Raw genomic sequence first — 27,017 nt, forward strand, 5'->3', positions numbered from 1 at the left:
ATTTTAAGAACTCGTGATTACTCTAGTCCATGATTGACTTGTACATCGATAAGTCAAAAAATATAAATTTCACAATAAGTCCATTGAGCTTGACTCAACTCCACTTCATTAATTTTTTGAAATTTAAATTGTGAAAATGTGATAACCCAAGTTTTAATTTCAATTTTGACCAATTTCTTGAAAAATTTTGACTTGAATTGACTTGGATATGAAATCCTCGCTTAATAATGTTAGGAGTAAAAGCAATTCATATAAACTTTGGTGTCGTGTGATATAACCTATAGTATATACATATAAAAATGGTCCACGTGGCTGACTGCTTTTTCTGTAGATAGCATTATTCTAAAATTTAAAAATATAATATAATTTATTAGACGAAGAACTCCACCAACTAGTGTTTTTTTTTTTTTTTCTATCGCACGGAAATTGTCACAGATCATTGCCGGCGGCGGTCTCCGTCGTTGAAATAGCTCAAAGTCGTACGAGGGAAGGGACAAAACAGGCAGCAGCTGGTGGGGGTGGGGATCATGGGACAGTCGTCTCTGACTCAACAACGTTGCTCCAAGCAAACCCACCTTATTATTCCCAATAATAATTCCCTGGTAGCTTCTCTTCCGGACTACAATCATACGCCTCCCACAATTCCCTTCCCCCCCATCATACCAATTACCAAATAAAATATACATACTCAAATTAATATAAAATTAATTTTTTACAAATCAATTCCTGAAACGAAAATCATTAGGATTTGCCTGCAAGAATTCAACAATTGTGTCACACATAATACACCGTTTTACTTTGTAAATATATATGGAATATGGTCTTTGTACTAATCAGAAATTGACTTTTCTTTAGAGAAGGAAGCAGCCGATTTCTCTGAGCAACTTCATGGCAGACATTGTTGAATTCCCAGAGAAACCTTGACACCCCCTGTTCTTCTTCTTCTTCTTCTTCTCGGGTTCTCTACACTCTGCTTTCAGCCTGTGTTCATGGAAGTTCTCTGAGAAGCATTGCCGGAGAGTTTCGTGGTATGTTCATGCATCTTCTTGTTTCTAGGTGTTTATACTTTCATTTTTCAAGTTTTAGCACATGGGTTTCGCTAGTTTTGTGTGTCCATGTGATTAATTTACATATTAGTCTATATGTATGTGTGAGTTTCGAATTTCTAATATCGAATTGAATTGTTCTATGTTTAGTGTATTCTATTATGATCTTTTTGTCCAATTGAACAGATATATGTATTTTTGGGTTATGGACCTCTGTTTCTCTTCTCCATGTGATTGAGTTCATTGCTCTCGAGTAGCGGGAAAGTGGCATTTTTTGTTTCAAAAATTTCTGGTTTTCTTGGCTTGGAAGTTTTTATTATATACTTGTGTTTGGTAATTTTCTATTTGTTTTTGGTGGATTGAATTATTCTCCGTTTCTGCTGGTTACATTTTCAGATGAAACAGTACAAAATTCCATGAGAAAAGTAGAGAACATTCAGAAAGCAGGATTTTCTGGTTCAATTAATGCCCTGTTCTTTGTCTTTGTCTCCCTTCAGGGTAAAAACCCGTTCTTTCACTTGTTTCCTTTGTTCTCCATTTTTCTTGTTTCAATTTATACTCTTATAATGCTGAAAAAAATCACAGTTCTTATGATTTTCTTGGGTTTTGGTAGATTTGTTGTCTTCAGATATGGACAAGGAGAGCCCAGATGCGTGTTCTCCTACTGGAGTTCTCGAGGACTACTTGAGAACTGTAGAATCAGATACAAATTCTTCAAAAGCAACCACCTCAGGCTCTGAAGGTCAACAAAATTCCAAAGTTTCTTCTCACTTGAGCAGATTTGTTCGATTACTGAAATCGAGATCGAAGAAACCCTTGTCCACATTGCATCCTCTCAGCGCTTTAAAACTTTCATTCAGAAGCACTAGCATGAGAGAGTACTTGGGTATGGCTCTGAGCACAGCCTTCGGGGGCACTGATTCGCGCGATGTCAACTCCCCCTGGAAGAACTTCACCCTCTCTGAGCTTCAAACAGCAACCAACAATTTCAGCAGTGGTTTGTGAATCGCAACTTGCTTCAGTATTTGAATCCGCACCATGAACAATTTCCCCCTATTTTGGCATTTAATTATGAAAGGTTTCTGCATTGTTTTTCCTGTAGAAAATGTGGTCGGAAAGGGTGGCTATGCTGAGGTTTACAAGGGGTGTTTGCAAGACAGGCAGCTTATCGCCATTAAGCGGCTAACTCGAGGAACTCCAGATGAAAGAATAAAGGACTTTCTATCAGAGTTTGGGATTATGGCTCATGTCTGCCATCCTAATACTGCTAGATTAATTGGGTATGGTGTTGAAGGAGGAATGCACCTTGTTCTTGAATTCTCTCCTCACGGGAGCTTAGCTTCTTTGCTTCATGGTGAGTTCATTTTTTCAGATTTTTGGAGGAAAATAGGATTGTAAATTAATGAAGTTCATTTTCGTTGAGTTGTATTGACTATTGATGCTGTTTCGGTTATGTGATTATTTTTATAGGTTCAAAGGGGAAAATAGAATGGGGTATCAGATATAAGGTTGCACTAGGGACTGCAAATGGTCTACTCTATCTTCATGAGTACTGTCAAAGGAGAATCATCCACAGAGACATCAAGGCTGCAAATATTTTGCTTTCAGAGGACTATGAGCCTCAGGTACCATTAATTAGCAAACCTTCCTACTTGGTATTTGCATCCCGATGATAATGTATGTGATTTTTTAATGAAACTTGTATCTATTTGCTTAGAGAAAACTGGATCTGTTTGTCCTCTGATCCTGTCTAGATTACCAAAACTAGCCTTAAGGAAATTTTTTTTCTTCTAACTATGGAGCCTTTGCACTTTTAAAACTAGTTGAGTTTAATCCAGATTTGTGATTTTGGGCTTGCAAAATGGCTACCAGAGCATTGGACACACCAGACTGTATCCAAATTTGAAGGCACTTTCGGGTTTGTAGGCCTAACACTAAAACGTCCATTATCCATGAAAAAAATGATTTCCCCTTATTTTTGTTTGTTTTCTTCGTTAATATTGCAGCTACTTAGCTCCTGAGTACTTAATGCATGGTATCATCGATGAGAAAACCGATGTTTTTGCCTTCGGTGTCGTGTTGTTGGAGCTAATCACTGGACGCCGAGCTCTGGATTACTCACAGCAAAGCCTTGTGTTGTGGGTATGTTTCCTTGCCCCTACTGATGCCCTCAAGAAAGGTTTACATACTGATGTCGTTAACTAATGTAGTGGATGGATGGATGAAAATTCATTTGTTAAATAGGCAAAGCCATTACTAAGGAAGAACAAAATTAGGGACCTTGTCGACCCTTCCCTTGCTGAAAACTATGACTCGCAGCAAATGAATCTCATGGTCTTGGCTGCTTCCTTATGCATACGACAGTCTTCAATTCGACGACCTCAAATGAGTCAGGCAAGTGTGCACTTGGCTAATACTTTTTGTTATTGTTGTTCTCTTAAGAGGTAAAACTTCTAAATGGATTCGGGATGTCTCACCATAATGTATCTGATATTTGCAATTTTTGAAAATTAACATCACCGGATGATTTTCATAGTCTGATGAAGGTATAATTCAAGGTGTTAAAAAATGTTAATAAGTAATTAATATGCTTATTATAGTTTTCTTTCTCTTCATTTGCAGTTCATTTACAGATTAGGTAATGCAAATGATTGCAGATTTTATGGGCTGAGGGGAATAAAATTTAATAACTAAGCTTGGCTTTTAGGGTTTTGGTTAGATTCAGGGCTGTGATTAACATAATTCATGTACAAAACACTTGTTGCCAAATTAAAATATGGACAACAGATTGATCTCATTCCCATATGCGTGCAGGTTGTGCAGATTCTAAAAGGAAACACTGGCAGTGTGGAGGGCTTGAAGAAATTTCGAAAACCATTCTTCCAAAAGACTGCATGTGAAAAGCTCTTCGATGCCGAAGAGGACAAAACAATTAAAGGTTTAAATGCCCTCAGTTGGCACAAAATGATCGCTTTCGAGTTCTGAAAGTGAGCTACAGACTTGCAGTATACATATGCATATGCACTTTAGCCCTCAGCCCATGGGCATGTTATACATACTGTACAAAAGTGTTGCAACAAAATTGACCATCAAAAGAAGGAAAGGAAGGAAGGGGGGTGGACACAAAGAATGACAAGAAAATTATGCTTTCTAACATGGGAAACAAGGGAAGAAAGGTCCACAATTCACAGCTCTGTGGTTGGTGTTGGCACCAAGTGAAGATCTATAGCACACCTGCAATACCACAGTAGTCTATTCCTTTAAATTTTGGGATGGTTGTCTATCCAAATTGGAATGAAAACTGGGAATAGTATCTAATTTATCCATGTTATATACATACATACATGTGTTAATGTACTGAGGGTTTAAGAAGAGCTGTGAAAGATCAATCTTTGTAGAGTGTGCGTGTGTATTAGATAACAAGTTATATAATAACATTATTCCCTTCATTTTCAGATTTGTCCTTTGTGTTTTTGGCAATCAAGTAATCATTCATTTCTTGAGATCTGGATCAAGGAAGGCCATGGAATTGCTTCTGATGCAAATTAGTCCAAGCCCTTGCTTGAACTGGTTGGGGAACTCCCATGAAAAGGTTGCTCTCGTGATTTGCTACCAAAATGATCTACATAGTTGCTGATTTAACCCTGTCTCTCACGCCATTTGACTTCAGTATTGATGAAGATACAATGTAGGGTCTAAGGAAGTTAAAATAATTTTACCTAGTCATTGTCTGCCTTGATGCAGTTCATGAAATAGATATAATAGATTTCTTCACTTACTTTGGGTTACGTAAATGGGTAGTCCAACCTTTAAGATCCAACCACTGAGCTGTCCTTCAAAAAAACAGAAAAATAAAATAATAAGTGGTAAAGATATTAAGTAATCACAGTAATTTTCATATTCATGTATACATGACTTTACATTTTACACATTTAGGGGTTATCCATAAATATTCTTTTTCACATCACCACCTGTCTCTCAGGTTGTAAACTTCAAACTTTCCCAATTAAATTGTCAAAATTCAAGTGTTTGAGGTTTCGACTTTCCATTTGAGATAATACCTTGATATTTATGTAGTGAATGGTAGAGAGACGAGTATATTATCTAGGTGGATTAGTCGAATGTTCAAAAGCATTGAACACCATTGTTTCCAAAAAGACAAAAGTATAAACTCTATCCATGTAGTCCTTCTCAACCGTTACTCATACTTGTCTTAAATACAAAAGTTGTTCAAAATGACAATCTTTTACGTGTAAAATTACTTATAAATGCGTTTAAAGTTATGAATAAATATGTACCTCGTCGTTAGGTCTGTGTTAAAGGGCCTTAGCTGGAGCAACTCATGAGCTTAATTAAGCATTTAGTAGGGTTTTAAATATTTTTTTGTGGTATCTTAGAAACAAATGATTACAAGTGAATAAATCCTGGTATTTGCAAGAGATCATATAAAAAATCTAATAAATGCAAATGCATCTTGTCCATTCTTTTTAATTTTGTAAGAACTCTTGTATATAGTTTCTTCTATTGAAAATGTAAGTAATTTATTGTAGGGGTTTTTTTTTTTTTTTTTTTTTTAAAGAAAATGTCCGAAGTTGTACTTTTTTTAATTATCATATTTTATGAATAACTAAAATAAAATCATATTATAATGCATCGATAATCATAATATCATATGTCTAAAATATATTAAAATCCAAGATTTAGAGGGTCATCCAAAGAATGCCTTGAGAAGTGTCAAAAGGTTCCAAATATTAAAAATATATTTTTTTTAAATTGTGAACATATTAATGAAGTGTCACGTGCATGCCAAAAAAGTGTTGAAATAGCATTGGTATTGTGGAATATAAGAATAGACACACAATACCATTTTTAATGAACTTCCAATATTTAGACAAATTAATAATACTTTGTCCTAATTATATTTCCAATATGGAAACCCTCGGAGTATTTCTATTATATGAGTTTCCATATTTAGTTTACTATGTGTAGGAAATCTTAGTTATTTGAGGAGTCCTATATATTGTCAACACCATTGTTAGCTTTACCGTGATCCCAAGAGGGGGGGGTGAATTGGTATTTTTAAAATTTAATCCCTAAGTGTTACTCCTAACAACAGTATGTTCACAAAACTATGGTCAATCTAATGCGAATAATGCAAATATATCAGAAAGTAAATGAAGCAGTTTAATTAATCACACAAGCACCAGAAAGCAGTAAATAAATGATGACACGCAGATATGTTATCGAGGTTCGGCCAACTGCCTAGGTCCCCGCCTTGGCTAACCAGCACAAGGGTTATCACACTAACTTGCTCACTTGAACGGGTGGAGCGGCACCTATACAAACCAGGTCAAATTATCACAGGGCTGACCTCAACCTTTACACCAATCCTTACCGGGCTGGATTACCTCCCCCTCAGGCCATGCCTGGAATCTCTCAGATATACAATCAAACGGCACAATATATGAGTGCTTTCACGTAAAGCAGATTTGTACCACAAATGCGTACAGACACAAACACCACAGATGATTTAGAATGTAAGCTCAGTGTGATCTAAATAGTTTCAACTCTCAAATAGATTTACTATCGTTGTAATGAGTGCGTGAGAGTACAAACCTAGATAATCTTTGTATCACAGGATATTCAATCTAAGTGCTCAAACAAAGATATTATCCAAACTCCATATATTTCAATCAACAAGTTTTCTCAATATAGATATGTATATGAAGCTCTAGCAATGTATATGTTTGGTTTGCAAGATATATGAAATCTTTGTATTCCAGCAGAAGATATAGACTTGTATGGACATTGCTACAAAGATTAAAATAACACACACACAGATACCTTTTCACAAATATGTCAATATGAATACCACAAGATATTTGAGTATGTTTGAAAGTATTTTTGCAAACCTCAAACAAATACGAACTTCCTAAGTTATTGCGATGAGAATGCAATACTCAGGAGTTCACCACAAGTCTTCTTAGGGTAGGCTTATTGGCAAAGCCTCCTAAGAAAACTTAGGTTATGCTCTCAAAGAAAAATCAATTCAAATATGCAACAAATGAGAGGGCAAACCTCTAAGCAGTAATACTCAATATACTTACAAATGATATAGATAAATGAAGAAGGTAAGCTTGAGTAGATTTCAAAAGAGTATGAGCAGTGAGAAGCAAAAATAAAGTATTTTTGTTTGAGAGAGATTTTCTTAATCTCTTTGCTAATCGGTGCTTAATCCACCAAATGAAAAAGTATATATAAACATACTAAAAATTTGACCGTTGGGGACCTATTAGGGATTATTAGAAAAGATTAATGACATTTAAATCAATTTAACCCTGTTTAAAATTATTAACCGCGGTAAAAAAATAGGAGCAACCCGAGAGGTCCGGTCGACCAGAAATAGTTCGGTCGACCAGGACTCAAATGGCTCGGTCGACCAAGGGACTTTTGAACTAAAAGGCTCGGTCGACCAGGGAGGGAGATTTCCCAAACTTCTGAGGTTCGGTCGACCGGGCCTTTTTGAACTGTATGGTTCAGTCGACCAGACCGCTGGGAATTCTCCCGAGGACCCTCCGGTCAACCAGGTAGTTGGAGTACAAAAGTGGTCGATCGACCGGGAGGTCAAAATGTTGACTCCCAGGTGGTTCGGTCGACCGGCAAGAAATGAACTATGAAGTTCGGTCGACCAGGCCTTAGTCAAACTGTTGACCCAGGGCTGATTCGGTAGACCAGGCCAAAGTAAACTGTGTTGGCCGGTCGACCAAAAGTGCACCAAGTGTGCATTTTGATCCCGTATTGAACCAAACAAATCCTATTCAAGTGCCTAACAAATATATGTGTAAATGTGTGTTTCCTATAGGCACTTGGGGTCCAAATTGAAGACACCAAAAAAGTCCGATGTCGGTCGACCGAAAGGAATACCCTAAGGTCTTTCTAAGGTCCTTTCTTATTCATGGTTTGTTTGAGCTTACGTAGTAAATCATACATGTGATGTGTGTGAGCTTATTACAAACCATGTACCTACTTACTATTACAGACCAAACTCACAACAAAAATATTACAATTAAAAGCATGAATGTCTTCAAGCTTTGAGCTTTTGCGTGCCATTGATGATATGCTAATCTGAACCTGCACATGAACTAGATGTTTATTAAATACAGGAGTATTTGTCATTATCAAAACCGGGTGTGACCTATAAGGTCAACAACCATATTCTAGTTCGGAGTTCTAAAGAATTGAACATTACATGATGATTTCCCTAAACAAGAAAGTCAAAAGGATGGAAAAAGCAGAGTTGCCACTTTTATTATTTTTCTTTTAGGGAAAATAAAGGAAAAACCATAAAAGCTCTATGACACAGAGAATGAGGTTTGAGAATACATTTGTACATAGGGAAAGAGATTGATCAACCATTCAAAGGGATATGAATCAACTAGTACCCCTATTGATGCCCTTTATAAAAATAGTTACTACTGTCTATGTGTCTTAACTAAAAACAAATAGAAGGAAGGAAAATTCCCCTTTTTGATCATCCAACGAAACATTACCTTCCAAGAGCCCAAACAATAAGGATCAAAATCCTGATATGCTCTTGTTTTGAAAAAGGTTTGGCTTTATGAAACCCTAGAAGGGAAAAAAAAAGGATGAAAAAGTTGTGATTGATTATAATAAATGAATTTAGAGATGACTCTGAAATCAGGGATCATGGAAAAATCAGCATTAAAGTTTCTCAATTTAAATCAGAGATTAAATGGATAACATTCATTGATTGAGTTGGGATTTAATGGAAATTAAAATTGGAGTTCCATGATTGAGATCAAGGCTCTAATGATGATGGGGTTGAAAATTTCTTAACTGAAATCAGGGATTAATGGAGATGGTGATTGAATCCTTGATTGAAATAAACTATATAAGGGGGATGAAGTTGAAAGATCCCTTGATTGAAAGTAGGGTTTTAATGGAGTTGGAAATTGAATCCTTAATTGAAATAAAAAATTTATGAGTGATGGAGTTAAAAAGTCTCATGTTTGGCATTCAGGGTTTAAATGAAAGTGGAAATCGAATCCTTGGTTGAAATCAAACATTTAAGGGCCATGGAGTTTAAAAATATCTCGATCGACAATTATGTATTAAATTAAGATGGAAGTTAAATCTTTGATTGAAATCAAGGAATAATTGAGAATTGAGTTGAAAATCTCCTAATTATAATCAGGATTTAATGGGGACGGAGACTGAATCCCTGATTGAAGGAAAATATTTAATGTTGACCTTATAAGTCACACCCAGTTTTGATAATGACAAATACTTGTTGTATTTGACTGCTATCTAAGGATATGTGCAGGTATATAATTGGCTAATCGAAATGATGGCACATGAAGTAGAACTTGAAGACCTTGAAGACCATATTTGTATTGTATTTTAAATTCATTTTATGTAACATGGGTCTATAATAGTAATTAGGAGAAAAATGGTCTATAATAATCAAATGCATTACATGCATGATATGATAGGTAAGTTCAAAAAGACCTAAAATGACCTTAGGACCCACATGCATGCATAAACAAATGTGTTTATATGAATAGGGTTAATAAATAAGGGAATTAGAACCGAAATGCATAAAAAATGCACGTTCGGTCAACCGAACCAAAATGTATAAAAGCATTCAGTCGACCGAACCAGTCAGAGGTCAACGTTTGGACCATAGCATGGTCGACCAAACCTTGCCAAGTTCATATAGCTTGGTTAACCGAACTTTCACCGGGTCAATGGTTTGACCCCTCTGTCGACCGATCAAAAATATATGGGCAATGCCCTAGTTGACCAAACCTCCACGTGGGAAATGTCAACCGCTCAGTTGACCGAACTACCTAGTTCAAAATCACCTGGTCAACCAAACCACGCGGAATTGGAAAAATCTCCTTTGAAACCCTTAGTACAGTCGACTGAACTCTCGGTTCAAATTTCCCACGGTCGACCAAACCATGTTACTTGGTCAACCGAACCTTAAGTTCGGTCGACCGGTGCTCTCGGGTTGGCGATATTTACCGAGGTTAAAAACTTCATTATTTTTACTAACCTCATTTTAACTTTTCTAAAAATGACATATTTGTCCTAGACGGTTATAATTTTTGGGTACTCTATATATACCCCCTCATTTGAAAAGATTAGCACCTAATTAGCAATCTTGATTTACAAAAATTCTCTGAACCTCAAAATCTCCTATACTCATTTCCAAGCCTCCTACACTCACTCTTACTATTTCTGATTGCTAAAATCCCCTTGTAAGTGTGCTTGAGTGTTATTATCAATAGGCTTTTGCTTCCTCTTGCTTGCTTAATTGAGATTATTTTCTTGGAGAGCAAAGCATTAAGTTTTTCCCAGGAGATTTTATTAATAAGTCTTCCTTAGGAAAAACTTCATTAAGCTTTTGAGTACTACATTTTCATTGCAATATCACAAGGAGTTCACATTGTATTTTGATTGCTAAAAATACTTTTCAAATCATCTTCAAATATCTCGTATGGTTTATTTTGAGAAATATTCGTTGAGATTTTTACTTATGTGCTAAAGGTCTTTATAGCAATATCCTTTGATTGATATTATCATCTTGAACACAAAGATCAAATCATTTTTTATAAACTAAATATGAATATCTCTTAAGGTTTATATTGTGAGAAAAATATTTGTTGAGATATTTAAAGTGTGCTAAGGATCTTTATTTGTGCATTGTGATTGAAATCATTATTTTGACATAAAGATCATATCATTTACACTCTCATGCACTGATTGCAATATTTGTATAAATATTTGAGAGTAGACACTTAGATCACATTGAGCTTACTTTATCATATCATTCGGTGGTGTATTGATTACATTGGTACATAATCTGCTTAGTTAACTTTGTACGCAATTTCCATTGTGAAATCTATTGTATTCCAGGCGTGGCTTGAGGGGGCGGTAATCCAGCCTGGTAAGGATTGGTTGTAAAAGTTGAGGTTGGCCCTGTGCTAATTGACCTGGTTGTTTAGGTGCCACTCCACCCATTAAGTGAGTCTTATAGTGGTAATCCTTGTACTTGTTAGTCAAGGCGGGGACGTAGGCAGTTTGTCGAACCTAGATAACATTTTTGGGTGTCATCTTTATTTACAGCTTTCTTGTGCATGCTTAATTTAATTGGGCAATTTAATTTTTGCTGTATATTTAAATTGATTTAATTTATTTGCACTAGATTGACCTTAGGGTTGTGTAATACTGCTGTTAGGGGAATAACCTAGGGCATCAATTTTGAAAATACCAATTCACCCCCCTTCTTGGGATTACGATAAAGCTAACATTTAATAATGAAGGAGTTGAAAAATCTACTAATTGGCAATCAGGGTTTAGTGAGGATGGAGATTGATTTCCTTATTGAAGTCAAACATTTAATGATGAAGGAGTTGAAAAATCACTTGATTGGCAATCAAGGTTTAATGAGGATGGAGATTGAATGTCTAATTGAAGTCAAACACTTAATTAGGAAGGAGTTGAAAATTTTCCTAATTAACAATCAAGGTTTAATAAGGATGGGGATTGAATCCATGATTGAAGTGAAACATTTAATGTGGAAGGGGTTGAAAAATCGTCTGATTTGCAATCAAGGTTTAATGAGGATGGATATTGAATCCCTGATTGAAGTAAATCATTTAATGAGGACGGAGTTGAAAAATCTCTTGTTTGGCAATCAAGGTTTAATGAGGATGGAAATTTAAATCTTTGATTGAAAACAGGGAGTAACTGATGATTGAGTTGAAAATGCCTATAATAGCAATTGGGGTTTTAATGGAAACTAAAATTCTTTCAATTTGTAATCAATCCTTAGGGAAGAAGATATTTAAGGTTTCAAAAATGCAAGTTTCCTTTTGAAAGAGGATACTTAACAATACATAGAGGATTTTTTTGAAAAAATTGCTAAATTCATCATCAACCAAGAAGAGAAACAATTAAGCAGTTTTTTTTTTTTTTTTTTTAAGTGGGTGTTTAACAAAAAGGAAATTCAATGTTTTCCCTCGAGGCCTTAGCCTCGTGGTACAAGCACATATTCCCATTCACCTATATAGGCTTAAAGGAGAGTACTTGTCCCCACCTAGGGATGAGAAGAAGAAAGGCACCATGCGATGGAACTCTCCTTTTCATTTGATCATAAGTTAGGCTAAACACAGAAAGGGAAACAAGGAAATGCCTATTTCAAAGGGTGCCCCAAAGTATACTTACCCTAATCACATCAATGATGCAAGTTACGTATGAATGGGCGAGGTAACCATTGTGAATCTCAAGATGCCGCTCAAATAACTGATACACACGAGACAAGCAAATTCTCAATCACCCTTCTCAAAATCACATATTAAACTAAAAGTCACTTGGATCATGAGAACATTTACTTGTACACAACATCAAAATGATAACACAAACAATGCAAAAAAGCCAGACATTTCTAGAATGGAAACACACAAATTCCAATATTTAAATGAACTAGAAGGAAGACTTTCCTTTCCAATCTCTACTTTTTCCTCTCTTTTTTTTTTTTTTGTTTTTCTTTTATATGTATATATATATATTGAAATCTTTAATAGAGAGTTAAAAAACGAACTAAAATATAACTATGAAGAATCAAAATAAGTCAAGTTGTTGGGGCTGGTTCAATGGACTATCCCTTTAACCTAACCAGTCTCACCATGCATGGGGAACCATATGTGACTCCCCCCCCCCCTTTGTCCTTATCCTTACGCTAGGGTTTCCTTAAAAAACTTAGCTGACCTACGAGCACCAAAAGAAACCTCCTAGTGCCACCTACTTGAAGTCGCCATCACCATATACCTGCGATATTCTAGCGGCTGCTACCGAAGAAAATTAGCAGCAAACCATCACTAATAGTACCACTTTTAGTAACAGTTTTAGAACTGTTACTAATAATTGGTCTTTAGTGACGATTTTCAATCGAGAAAATATAGAATTTATAGTGACGCTCTTAGGCTTTTAGTGACAGAATAAAACCATCACTAATACTCCATTATTAGTGACGATTTTAGAATTCGTCACTAATGAGTATTACTCACCACCGTTTTAGCGACTAATATGAAACTGTCACTAATAATATCAAAATCGTCACTAATAACCTTATTTTTTGTAGTGAAGAGAGACTACAAATTAAATTCCTCAAAATGAATGATTTACACTTTGATGCTCACACAAGAAACTCTCAAAGAATAAATAAATGAAAGCTCAAGATTTTTTCTTTTGAAGATAAGAAAATAAAGCACAAAGAGAGATTAAAAGAGAATTAGAAGCTAAGTACTTGGTAATTCAGTATAGATTAGTTCTCTAATGTTCTTAAGCTTAGGAGGGCATATATATAGAGTATGGATGAAAACTAACATTTTTCTACCCATCAGAGCCTTTTTGGCTTTCAATCTTATCGACCACTTACTAGTCGTTAAAAAGGAAAAGTGACCATTGCAAGCAAAATCTGCTAAATTGGTCAACAACCTTTAGGGGTCGGTCAATTTCCTCTAGCATCTGCCTAAGGCTGGTCGACCACCCCTTAACACAAGGTCAGGTTTAGTCTATGTTTATTCTCCTTTTTTCCGATTTGCGCACCATATGTGCTATGCCTTATATTTCCTTATGATTTTACTTATTAAAGTAGAATGAAAAAGCAAGAAAAATATTACAAGCAAATCAACTAAAGTCTTCAAATTATTCTCTTAAAATTATCAACTTCCTCTTTGAGTCTTCAACTTTAATTTAACATTAATGAATTAATCTTGTAGAACAACTTAATCACAAAGTCATTAGTACTAAATAGTTTGTTATCATCAAAACAAGGTTAATGAAACCTTGGGGCTAACACTTTGTTCATTTTCATTTGTTTTTATGGTTTTTGTATATTGAGGCATGTTGATGTTTCTTTAGATGTTCATGTCCAATGCTTTCTAATTTCTTCATTAATTCATGTCAATCATGCATGTTAGAAGTGGTAGGATATGTTTTTATCTTAATTGCATAGAAACAATCACGTTCAAAGGTGAAAAATTACATGTTTTGTGGATGTTGGTCTGCAAGCGATTGACCACCCCTTGTTTTTAGAAAAAAGTAGCCATTGGACTACTAGGTAGTCGACGAAACCCCTGCAAGTGGTCGATCTCCAAATCATGAAAATGTAATTTTTTTGCACTTTTTCTTATGTTTCTCTAGGATTTCTAGTATTTCTAGGTCTTTATTCTCAGTAACGAACATTTAGTTGAATTTGGATATTATTTTACTAAAGGTTTTCATGGTTTCTCCATTAAAAAGCCAATTTTTTTATCAAGAAGTATATTCATGTGAGGGTTTCATATAGTTTTCAATTTTTTACAAAAGTTTTCAAATATTTTTGGGGTCATACTATTAGAAATACTAAATAAGTATTATTGTATTTCTTGTGTCTAAGAGTATATATGGGTGCCTATTTATATAGGAGGCACAGAGTGCTGTACAAGTAAATAGGAGTGTAGTACAAGTACAGTACAAGTACAGTACAAGTAATAAGAGTGTAGTACAAGTAAATAAGGGTTGGACGTAAGCCCAAAACATAATACATGTTAATAGCCCCCCTCAAACTCAAGGTGGGTGGGAGACCAGCTTGAGGTTGTCAACCAAAGAACGATGACGTCCCTTAGGATGTGACTTGGTGAAGATATCTACAAACTAATCTTTAGAAGAAACTGAGAAGATCTTGAGAGCACCATGGACAAGATGATAACGCATAAAATGACAATCAATCTTGATGTGTTTAGTCTGTTCATGGAAGACATCATTGTGAGCTATATGAATGACACTTTGATTGTCACAATAAAGAGGAGTAGCAGAGGATGTGAACACACGTAAGTCCTTGAGAAGCCATTGTAGCCAAAGGAGCTCAGATGTGGTATCAACAAGGGCACAATATTCTACTTCAGTATTATAGCAGGCCACAAGGGTTTGTTTCTTACTTCGCCAAGAAATCAGAGAAGTGCCAAAGAGAAAACAATAACCAGTGGTGGACCTGCGATCAATGGGATCTCCTGCCCAATCAATATCAGAGAATATACAGAGAACAAGTGGAGACTGAGCAGAGTAAAAAAGGCCATGGAAGAGAGTGCCCTTCAGATATCGAAGAATGCGCAAAACATTGGCATAGTGAGTGTAACGTGGAGTAGACAGATACTGGCTCATCTAGTGAACAGAATAGGAGATGTTTGGACGAGTGACAGTGAAATAAACTAGGCTGCCAACCAAGTTCCTGTAAAGAGAGGGATTAGACAATGGCTCCCCCCCCCCCTGACTCACTCTAAAAATGAGTAGCTCGGAAGCTATCTCAAGTATAGAAGTTACATCGTGTAATATTTAGCCCAAACCCCAGATCATCTCCTTAAGGAATGCGTTTTAATATCAAGTTTTACGGTTTTCCAATCAAAAAATAAAAGGATACTGAACTTAGTTCAAATTCGATATTTTCAAGGTTGTTTTAGATTTACTTTTGACAAATTAAACAAATACACAATTTAAATCCTAATCCTAGCATGCACTGAATTAAATAGCAAGAGCAAAAAACCTATGTTTAAAAGCCAATCAAAACTCACATTGAACCTCGGAATAAAACCTAAATACGATAACCTTCCTAATAGCTTAAGCATACGATAAAAGAAAACTTAGTCAAACCTAACTTCAACAAAAACCAACTTGTTTTACGTAATCAAGAATTAAAACAAAAATTAAAACTTTAAACACTAAATAATACGGAACACAATAGAAAAAAATTTGGATTTAAAAAAAAAACTAAATTCAAATTAAATAGAACTCAACAAAACTTGAATTTTTTATGAAAGCAACTGATTTAAATCTAAAAATTATTTTTTTTCTTTTTTTTCTTTGTATTTTATTCTCTTTTTTTTTTCCTTTAAAAAAAACAAAACGAGCCTAGTCAAACACAAAAAAATAAAAATAAAAATAAAAAAATTAATTCAAGCAACCAACAAATAAAAAAAAAACAACTTTAATCTAAAAATAGTACTAAATAAAAAAAAGAAAGAATTTAAATTAACTTGAACAATAATATCTCAATATAATGTTAAAGTTGAACTTCTCTTGAAATAATAAAAACAAAACAATAAAAAAATATTTTAGAGAAGAAGTAAAAGAAAATAAGAGAGAGAAAAAGAAAAGATAGAGAGAGAAAGAAGGCCATGGCAGTAGAGAGGCTGAGCTCGACTGTGCTGTGGCTGGTTCACAGGTGGTTGGCTGGAGCAGTTGGAGCTCTCAGCTGTGCAGCAGTGCAAGACTGAGGAGATAACTGTAGCAGGGATTTAAGTGGTCTGAAGCTGGAGGTCTCGACTGTAGCTGGTGGCTAGGCTTCAGCAACTGTCTGGAAGTAGAGAACTCCGGTAGTGGTTGCTTGGTATCGGCTGGTAGCAGATGGCTGGAATGGTGGCTTCGGTGGTGGCTACTGGCAGGTGGCCGGAGCAGAGGAAAAAGATGGAACTGAGAGAGGGAAGGAGGGAGAAAGTAGGGGTGCTAAGAGAGTGAGAGAGGGAAGAACAGAGAGAGAGAAAGAGGAGAGGGAAAGTGAGAAACTGAGGGAGGAGGGGAGAGTAAGAGAGGGAGAGAGTTGAGAGAAGGAGAGGCAGGGAAGAGAGATTGAAAAAAAAAAAAAGGAAGAAGGGTGGTGGTTCCTCAAGAGAAAAAAAAGAGATTTATAGGGAGAGGGTGGAAGCCCTACGCGAGACCTGGAGATGGAGGACCCAATCCGGCCTACATGGCTGGGTCACATCAGCTTTTTTATTTTATTTTATTTTCTTTCTTCTTTCTTTTCTTTTTCTTTTTTGTTTATTGGCGAACAAAAGTGATTTTTGACCCTTTTGGAGTCCATTTCTCTCAAAGCACAAAACATGGAAGTTTTAGATAATCTTCTTCTCTTTCTCCAAAATTTCAAATCGTCTCGATCAGAGCTTGGATGGAAAGGTTATGCGCGAATTACGAATTGATATCGGTTTTAGCTCCCAAAAATTTTCCTGCAATAAAAAAATGCCAAAAATTCATAAAGCGCTCAATAAAACCCAGAGATTATAAATAGGATACTTTGTTAAAATATTGAGAGTAATTAGGTATTTAATTAAAAATATAAACCCTAATGCTTGGATTAAAACCCCTAATTACATAGTTTAAGAGCGTAATCATACCCCCTAACTAACGTTTTGCTAGTCTCTAGAAAATAACATGAATGAATTTTAGGGTAGTATCCACAATTACTAACTCCATCAAACATGTAATTAAGGCACATACGACACAATCATACCGTTTCACATACAAGAATATAACTGAATTTCACACAAACTCGTTCATATTCAATGCACACAATTCCAAAGCACGTCACTCATGCAAGTTTCATCGTTATATAGCATTTAAGAATAGTATACTCACATGAAGTTAACCAACGGTACAATTCAGAGTTAATGCAGTCATATAAGTTCGAGTATAAACCGATGAAATCTCGAGGTATGTGTTGTGTGTGACTTATTACATCTAGGATACCAGTGGACACCTACAGAACGGTCGCTTTGACTCGGCCTAACTGATATACCCTCAAAGACACTCAAAAGGAATGGGTTCACTCGTCATATGTGAAGAGAAGTGTCACGATCAAACACCCCACATATTGAAAGGAACAAACGCTAACTATATGGAGTGGACTAGTCTGAGAAGGATCTAGCCTATATATGAGGTGTCGGGTCCTTCACCCTAGCATCTTCTCACCTACTCGCCATATCCAACCGAGACAACCCTAGATCAACTCATTCACAAACTTGACATGAATACATCTGAGAAATTAAATGGTTGAAGAATCTTTATACGTGGAAAACATGTGTCACGTCCTTGACTTTTTGTGGTATTTCTGTGAAGCAGGCATTATCATTTCATTTAATGTGCATTCCTATTTCTTAATTTTTCTTCTGCTCGTTCTTCATTTTTTGTCTTTTCTTAGTCAATTAGGACAATCATTACACTTTTTTGTTGTCTTCATACCATCAATGAGAATTAAGCTCGAATAGTGGTTTATGAACTAAGTCTATTTCTAGGGGTGGCTTAGCCTTCATATCTTGATTAAGCTACAAGACTTAAGTTTCTATCTCCCCACTAGATGTCACCTCTAGGCTAGAAAATCAAAAACAGATACTAGTGTACAAAGAATCATCCAGAAGAAAGGGGAATCGATTTTCATGAACTCTGATTTGACGTTAACACTCAAAATGATGATAAATGGCTTAAGGATATCTCTTAAGGTGTCATAGTCACCACGGGTATTCTCTCAATGCTCACAAGGAACCCTAAGTGCAATGAATCATGTGAATGTGTCTATTCAGCCTCGTGAGATGCCGTGTAAATATAATAAATTATATAGCCAGATTAACACGAGTGTATTACCAATCAATTCTTCATGGAGTTACAAAGTTATATAAAGAGAAACTACGCATAAATGACTCAAGTGTGTAATTCTTAGGTTATATGCAAGTATGTGAAGGGTATAAGTCAGTATTTATCATGACATAATCGTTTATCCTCAATGCTCTTTATTTTTCTCTTTTTTATTTGTTTTTTATTTTTTTTAATATAAAACCCAATACGTGTACATGCACAATGTCACATGCAAATGCTCACCCCCCAAAAACTAAAGTGGAACATTGTCCTCAATGGGAAAGCATAGGGGAAATAGAAAAACTGTGCACGCGAGAAGTAGGGCGTACCTGGGTGGTGAAGTAATCGAAATGAAAAACTAAACTACAAGAAAATGTACCTGAAAATTAACTAAAAATAAAATAAGGTAAAACAAAATGAAAAGAAGGGAAAGAAAAACATCAAAGTTATTTGACGAAGGCTTTGGAGGAATTTCGTCTAGTCGGTGCAGGTCTATAAATTGAACTAGCGGGTCTCCAAATTTGAGCCGCCACAATGAATCAGTCTTTATACCTGCACAAAAGTCAGCCTCAAATGAATTAATACTCATCAAAATACCAGACAATACGTGTGCAGACCGACACGAAAGGTCTTTATTCAGCATATTTTTCAGGAAATTTACTTCTTTACGAACTGTTGTTTGAGGAGAAGTTGTTGGAATAGTTAGCTTTAGTTCTTCAGAAGCATTAGCATTAAAAGTTTTACCTGGTTCCTTGAAAGTTAAACATTCACCATTCTGCTCACCCTCTTTATTGGGTGTACCAAACATCTTACCACTATAGGGATCTGCTTCAGCATCGGGCTCCTTGACATTTAATTCAGTCGGGAATGACAGTTTCATGGAGCCAAGCTCTAAGGATAAGGTACCACAGGTTGGTATTCCTTATTATTATCAGCCTCCTCATTAATTGACTGCTTCACTTCTAGGCTCGTTTCCTCTTATTTTTCTTAAACTTCATCTGTATTAGTCGTACTTTCAGGTGTCGGGATAACTGGTTGTCCAGCGATGAGCATCTTAGGTTGGGGAACTTCTTTCCCACTTCTCGAAGTAATGGCAGCCTCTACTATCTCAAGAGAAACATCATGTATTTTTTGTTGTTGCAGCTAGTATTCTTGAGGACTAGGCTGAGGTTCCACTAAAAATTCCTCCTTTGCTAAGATATCCGACCACGTGCTTATCACATTAATGATGTCCCACAATTCATTTAAGTCCTAAGTAGACTGTTTGATTTGAATTTGCATGAATTGTTGGAGCATATTTTCCATCTCTGTCATGCTATCATCAGGAAATCCTAACGGCGCACAGCTCTAAGGGATATGTTGTGGCTGATAATGAGGTGGAAGGGTGTCTAGGTAATTTGTGGCTCATATGTATCTCCACCACTGATTGTGCTAATAGAATGTACTGTCATGGGTGCCTGATTGTATTGTGTATTCCACTATAGGACACTTTCATCTAGGTAATCGAAGAATGATAGTACCTGATCCGGTTCCTCGCTGAAGGGTTCTCCATTGTACATGGTCTATACAAAGTGCTTGCAATCAGGGGTAAGAGCAGTATAAAAATAATTAACTAACCTCCATGATTCAAACCCATGATATGAACAAGTACTTAGCATATCCTTGAATCGCTCCCAACAAGCCCAAAAAGTATCGTCATCCTTCTGCATAAACTGAATAATCTGTTCATGCAAAAGTTGAGTTCTATGTGAGGGACAAAACATATGCAGAAATTCACCTTGCATATCAGCCCAATTAGTGATAAAGTGAGGTCTCAAGGAATTAAATCACATCTGTGCCTCATCCTTCAAAGAGGCAAGAAATAAACGCAATCTAGTAGATTCATTAGTTCTAGCATGAGGGAAAAAATATTGCACATTAACTCAAACTCTGTCAAGTGCTAATAAGGGCACTCAGATTCCGTCCCATAGAACTGAGGTAGCAATGACTACCTCCCGCACTGCATCATGAAATTAAGTTCTTCATTAGGTAAAACAGTGGAAGATAGTGCAGTGGTGTATTGAAGTTGCAAAAAGTCCATCATCGTGCGTGGTGCTAGTGAAGCCATATTTATTTGTTTTTTTTTTTCAAAACTCAATTTTTTCTTTTTTTCTTTTCTTGTTTTCTTCTTCTTCTTCTTTTTTCATGAAACTAATTAAAATGATGGAAAAAAACGCTAATTTGAGACTAAGATCGAAACTCCTCAGCAACAGGGCCAAAAACTCGACTCACTCTAAAAATGAGCAACTCAAAAGCTATCCCAAGTATAAGAGTTACGTCGTGTAATATTCAGCCCAAAGGTCAGATCGTCTCCTTAGGGAATGCGTTTTAATCTCAAGTTTTACAGTTTTCCAATCGAAAAATAAAAGGTTACTGAACTCAGTTCAGATTCAGGATTTTCAAGGTTGTTTCAGATTTACTTTTGACAAATTAAACAAACACGCAATTTAAATCCTAATCCTAGCATGCACTGAATTAAATAGTAAGAGCGGAAAACCTACATTTAAAAGGTAATCAAAACTCACATTGAACCTCGGAATAAAACCTAAATACGATAACCTTCCTAATAGCTTAAGCATATGATAAAAGAAAGCTTAGTCAAACCTAACTTCAACAAGAACCAACTTGTTTTACACAATCAAGAATTAAAAAAAAATTAAAACTTTAAACACTAAATAATACAGAACACGATAGAAAAAAATTTGGACTTTAAAAAAAACTAAATTTAAACTAAATAGAATTCAACAAAACTTGAATTTTTTATGAAAGCGACTGATTTAAATCTAAAAATTATTATTTTTTCTTTTTTTCTTTGTATTTTATTCTCTTTTTTTTTTTTCCTTAAAAAAAACAAAACGAGCATAGTCAAACACAAGAAAAAAAAAATTCATTCAAGCAACCAACAAAGGAAAAAAAAACGACTTTAATCTAAAAATAGTACCAAATAAAAAAAAGAATTTAAATTAACTTGAACAATAATATCTCAATATAAAGTTAAAGTTGAACTTCTCTTGAAATAATAAAAAAAAAACAATAAACAATATTTTAGAGAAGAAGTAAAAGAAAACAAGAGAGAGAAAAAGAAAAGATAGAGAGAGAGAGAGAGAGAGAAGGCCATGGCAGTAGAGAGGCTGAGCTCGGTTGTGTTGTGGCTGGTTCACGGGTGGTTGGCTGGAGCAGTTGGAGCTCTCAGCTGTGCAGGACTGAGGAGAGAACCGTAGCATAGGGATTTGAGTGGTCTGAAGCTAAAGGTCTCGGCCATGGCTGGTGGTTGGGCTTTAGCAGCTGTTTGGAAGTAGAGAACTCCGGCAGTGGTTGCTTGGTCTCTACTGGCAGCAGATGGCTGGAATGGTGGCTTCGGTGGTGGCTGCTGGCAGGTGGCCGAAGCAGAGGAAAGAGAGGGAACTCAGAGAGGGAAATAGGGAGAGAGCAGGGGTGCTGAGAGAGTGAGAAAGGGAAGAACAGAGAGAGAGAAAGACGAGAGGGAAAGGGAGAGACTGAGGGAGAAGGGAGAGACTGAGGGAGGAGGGGAGAGTAAGAGGGGGAGAGAGTTAAGAGAAGGAGAGGCAGGGAAGAGAGGTTAAAAAAAAAAAAAAAAAAGGAAGAAGGGTGTTGGTTCCTCAAGAGAAAAAAAAAAAAAAGAGATTTATAGGGAGAGGGTGGAAGCCCTACATGAGACCCGGTGATGGAGGACCCGACCAGGCCTGCATAGCCGGGTCACATCAACTTTTATTTTATTTATTTATTTTTTCTTTTTTTTTTTTTTGTTTCTTGGAAAACAAAAGTGATTTTTGACCCTTCTGGAGCCCGTTTCTCTTGAAGTTCAAAAAAAGGAATTTGTAGATAATCTTCTCATCTTTCTCCAAAATTTAGAATCATCTCAATTAGAGCTCGGACGGAAAAATTATATACGAATTACGAACTGATGCCGATTTTAGCTCCCAAAAATTTTCCTGCGATAAAAAAAATGTCAAAAATTCATAAATCGCTCAATAAAACCCAGATATTGTAAATAGGACACTTTGTTAAAATATTAAGAATAATTAGGCATTTAATTAAAAATATAAGCCCTAATGCTCAAATTAAAATGCCTAATTACGCAGTTTAAGCGCGTAATCACCCCCCTGAGGGAGTTAGATGCGCATTAAGTTCAATTGGAGTGTTAACAGTCTTGCCATCAGTGAATCCAGCTCGAGATAAGAGTTAAAATGCATACTTAGCCTGTGAAATGTAAAGACCATATGTGGAATGAGTGATTTCAAGACCCATGAAATAGCTGAGATGATCAAGATCTTTCATCTCAAACTGCTAACTGAGAAAATCCTTGAGATCTTGAATGCCACTAAGGTCATCACCAGTTATGATCATATCATCCACATATAGGAGAAGTAAAATGGTGCTTTTATTAGTGCGATGAAGAAATAAGGCAAAATCATAAGGATTGGCCATATAACCCAAGCGAAAGATGGTGGAATTGAACTTGGCAAACCAAGCTTGTGGAGCTTGTTTAAGACCATAAAGTGCACGTCAAAGGTGACAAACCTTTTTTGGTTCAATAGAGAGACCAGGTGGAGGTTGCATATAAACTTCTTCAATTAACTCCCCATTAAGGAAGGCATTTTTTACATCCATCTGAAAAAGATCCTACTTACTAGTAGCAGCAACAACTAAAAGTGCACAAACATATGAGATACGAGCAATTGGAGCAAAGGTCTCCTCATAATCAATCTCATACTCCTGTGTAAAACCTTTTGCAACAAGACGAGCCTTATAGCGCTCAATGGACCCATCAGAGCGAGTCTTGATCTTGTAGATTCATGATGTGGCGTTTGAAAGTTCTCCAAATCTTTTCTAAACAAGTTTTTAAGGCGAGTTTATGGTTCTCTCACAAAAAAAATCACACTTGTTAAGTTAGATTTTATAGTTTTCCTTCAAATGAAACCAAAGCTTCATTTTTAAAAAATGTAACCTTTTACGATTTTCCTCTTGAAGAAACCAATTCATTCAAATTCAGGAGTTTTCACAAAACAACCCAAAAAAATGCCTTTAAAGTTGAAATTTAAAAAAAATTGGGAACTACAGATGGCTTAATTCCTTTAAAAGGATATGCAAGTAGTCGACTTCATAGATCCAAAAAGTCTTTTTTTTTTTCAATTTTTGACATGATTATATGTTTGTTTTGAATAAGCATTAAATAGTAGGATTTTCATGAGATTAAGCACTTTATATAGATCCTATGAATGCCTTTTCAAAGGGGTTAAGGGCTGGAAGATTTCTGAAAATAATAAACAAAAGAGAAGAAAGTTGTAGAGGAATGGTCAACCCTACCTACAACTTGGTTTTTTCAAATGCTTTTCATGCTTCAAACATTTGTTTTTAGAAAATTGCTCTTAAAGAGGGGAGATTCATACACACACAATATATAAGTATGGTAGCCATTCATAAAATGGGTGCAATAGGGTGATAATTCCTTGAATTCCAACAAAAAGAAATTGAAGAAATTACTTTCTCTATTCACAAACGTACTCCCTCAAGGGACTTGCGGAGTAGCCCTAAGATCCGGATGTAGTGCATACGGATGACAAAAAAATAATAATTTGATCATGCAAACCTTAATTACATGATTAGGATTATACCTGCGAGATCTGTTTGGTTTGATCCCGAATCTGCAAGTACGAAAACAAGTTCGTGAAGACAACCATGAATCTTCTACCGTATTCCTTGAACACGCCTTGCTCCTGAGAGAGTGCGCTCATAAGCGGCTGTTAGGGTTTTCTTCTCTTATGAAAAATGTCTGCCTCTGTGAGAGTTCGCTCGTCTCACCCTAGTTGCTGAATGGAGCGCGTGTATATAAGCTATAGTAGGGACCTCTGGAAAAATATTACTAGGGCTTCCCACGTAATTAAGAATTCCTAATCTGACCTGAATTCATCCTTAATTACATTAATTATAATTCATATCACTAAAGAATTATAATTGCACTCCCTATCATATTCGAAATTAAATTTCGAGCTCCTATTATTAAATGGTTATTTATCTCCCCACATAAATATTACAAATACCTGTCTATTAAATTAAATTACTGACAATTTAATTAATTGACATATTAATTCCTTGAAACCTTCCACTTAACTAATTTGATGTGTCGGATTCAAAATTCACCCGCAAGGTTTGACACAATCAAAACTTATAAGCTTCCTTAAATGGGTATCATTAGTCCCGATACCGGGATGTGGATTCCATCAATAATTAATGTTCACCATACACATAATGTCATCACCCAACTCATTGAGTTTTTTGACCCATAAATAATTTCACTCTTCTATGAATCAAAGTAATAAACAATATATGCACGTGTCCAATAATCATATCAGGATTAAGAGCATAAGCACTCACAATAACCATGAGGTATTAATTGTTTTATATAGTTAGTATAAAAACAATTACCCCAAGATGATCATGTTCAATACACACAAAGCGTACTAGCACAAAGAGTTAGAACTATACCATTCCCAATAGTTAAGACAAACCTATTAAAACCTTGTGCTACAGTCTTACCAATGGTGTGTCCAATTTCATTTAAGACTATAAACAATAAACTTATATTATATAAGAACTGATGATCTAATCTTTTGTGTATAAGTCGTACTCTACACACTAGATCACCAACTATATAGAATAAAAGACACACATGCATAATCATTGAATAAATAATGTCAGGCAAACATTGCTCATAAAGATTCTCATTAAAATGGAATAACTAAAGTTATTAATAAATACTAAAACCGACTACATAAAGCATGTCTTTCAATATAAATCCCTAACAATCTCCCACTTAGACTCAAAGTCATGTTGCCATACATCTCACTCCCATTCACTCTAAATGACTATCAAAAGTCCTAGCTAGTAAGCTCTTTGTAAACGAGTCTGCCAGGTTGTTTGCCAATGCAATCTTGGTCACCATAACATCACCTCTCTGTACGATATCTCGTATCAGATGATACTTACACTCGATGTGTTTTGCCCTCTTGTGGGTCCTAGGTTCCTTTGAGTTAGTAACCACCCCGCTATTATCACAGTAAAGTGTAATAGGTGATTGTACCAAAGGCACCACTACTAGATCCAATAGAAAGTTCTTGAGCCAAACGGCCTCCTTGGCTGTCTCAGAGGCTACCACATATCCAGCCTCCATAGTGGAATAAGCAACACATGATGGCTTAATACTCCTCTAACTAATGGTTCCACCTCCTAGGGTAAACACATTTCCTAAGGTTGATTTTCTAGAATCCGTATCTAACTAAAAATATGAATCTGTGTACCCAATGGGTACTAGAACATCTTCCCGATAAACCAACATATAATCCCTATTCCTTTTCAGGTACTTGATTATATGTTTTACCACAGTCCAGTGTCCCCGCCCTGGGTTAGACTAATATGTACTGACCATGCCTACGACAAAATAGATGTCAGGTCTAGTGCAAAGCATAGCATACATGAGGTTTCCTACTGCTAATGCATAAGGAATGGCCTTCATGTTCTCTACCTCAATCGGTGTTTTAGGACACTAATCCTTGGATAGAGAGATTCCATGTCTGAAAGGGAGTAACCCTTTCTTGGAATCCTGCATGCTAAAACAGGCAAGAATCATATTGACATAAGTAGCTTGTGATAAGCCCAACATTCGTTGCTTGCGATCTCGCACAAGCTTGATCCCAAGGATGTGACTGGCTTTTCCTAAGTACTTTATGTCGAACTGTCTAGATAACCATACCTTAACTGAAGATAATACCCCGCCCCCACATATATAACACCAAGAATACCACCACGTTTCCATCATACTTTTTGTATACGCATGACTCATCAGGGCATTGATCAAAACCATAAGATTTAATGGCTTGATAAAAATAGATGTTCCAAGACCTAGATGCTTGCTTAATTTCATAAGTGGACTTCTTAAGCTTGCACAACATGTGTTGTTGGCCTATTGTTGCAAAACCATGTGGTTGCACCATATAGATGCACTCATCAAGACTTCTATTAAGGAAAGTTGTTTTGACATCCATTTACCAAATTTCATAATCGAAATGAGCTGCAATGGATAAGAGAATCCGAATAGACTTTAGCATGGCTACCGGTGAGAAAGTTTCCTCATAATTGATTCCCTATTTCTGACTAAACCCTTTCACAACAAGCCTAGCATTGAAGGTTTCCACCATCCCGTCTACTCCTCTCTTCTTCTTATAAATCCACTTGCATCTTATGGGTTTTATCCCTTTGGGTGGCTCTATAAGATCCCAGACTTGATTAGAGTACATGGACTCCATCTCTGATTTCATAGCCTTCTTTCAGAGTTCTACATCTTTATCTTGAAGTGCTTTACAGTAGTTGCCGAGTTCGGTATCCAATTCATCAGGGATCCTATCATAAGACTCTCCTAAGAATATATACCGATCAGGCTGGTGT

At 36.0% G+C, this 27,017-nt stretch overlaps 2 protein-coding genes across 3 annotated transcripts; one reads left to right on the plus strand and one right to left on the minus strand.

Annotated features, from left to right (window-relative positions):
• The first annotated feature begins 428 nt into the window (after positions 1 to 428).
• Positions 429 to 4,503, plus strand: LOC131155461 (receptor-like cytosolic serine/threonine-protein kinase RBK2). Of its 2 annotated transcripts, XM_058108627.1 has the most exons (10): positions 429 to 602; positions 856 to 1,028; positions 1,443 to 1,544; positions 1,660 to 2,043; positions 2,149 to 2,400; positions 2,517 to 2,671; positions 2,885 to 2,964; positions 3,053 to 3,188; positions 3,291 to 3,440; positions 3,861 to 4,503. In XM_058108627.1, the coding sequence occupies exons 3-10, from the start codon at positions 1,463 to 1,465 to the stop codon at positions 4,029 to 4,031; spliced, it is 1,410 nt and encodes a 469-aa protein (XP_057964610.1). In that variant the 5' UTR covers positions 429 to 602; positions 856 to 1,028; positions 1,443 to 1,462; the 3' UTR covers positions 4,032 to 4,503. The 2 variants fall into 2 exon arrangements, with proteins under 2 accessions (XP_057964610.1, XP_057964609.1); XM_058108626.1 differs by lacking the exon at positions 429 to 602 and having other exon boundaries at positions 828 to 1,028.
• A 10,268-nt stretch (positions 4,504 to 14,771) lies between these two features.
• On the minus strand, positions 14,772 to 15,278 carry LOC131156044 (secreted RxLR effector protein 161-like). Its single transcript, XM_058109495.1, has one exon. It carries the CDS (start codon positions 15,276 to 15,278, stop codon positions 14,772 to 14,774), a length of 507 nt encoding a protein of 168 aa, XP_057965478.1.
• Between the last annotated feature and the right edge of the window lie 11,739 nt (positions 15,279 to 27,017).

The sequence above is a fragment of the Malania oleifera genome, chromosome 5, assembly GCF_029873635.1.
Source record: "Malania oleifera isolate guangnan ecotype guangnan chromosome 5, ASM2987363v1, whole genome shotgun sequence".
Taxonomy (NCBI): Eukaryota; Viridiplantae; Streptophyta; class Magnoliopsida; order Santalales; family Ximeniaceae; genus Malania; species Malania oleifera.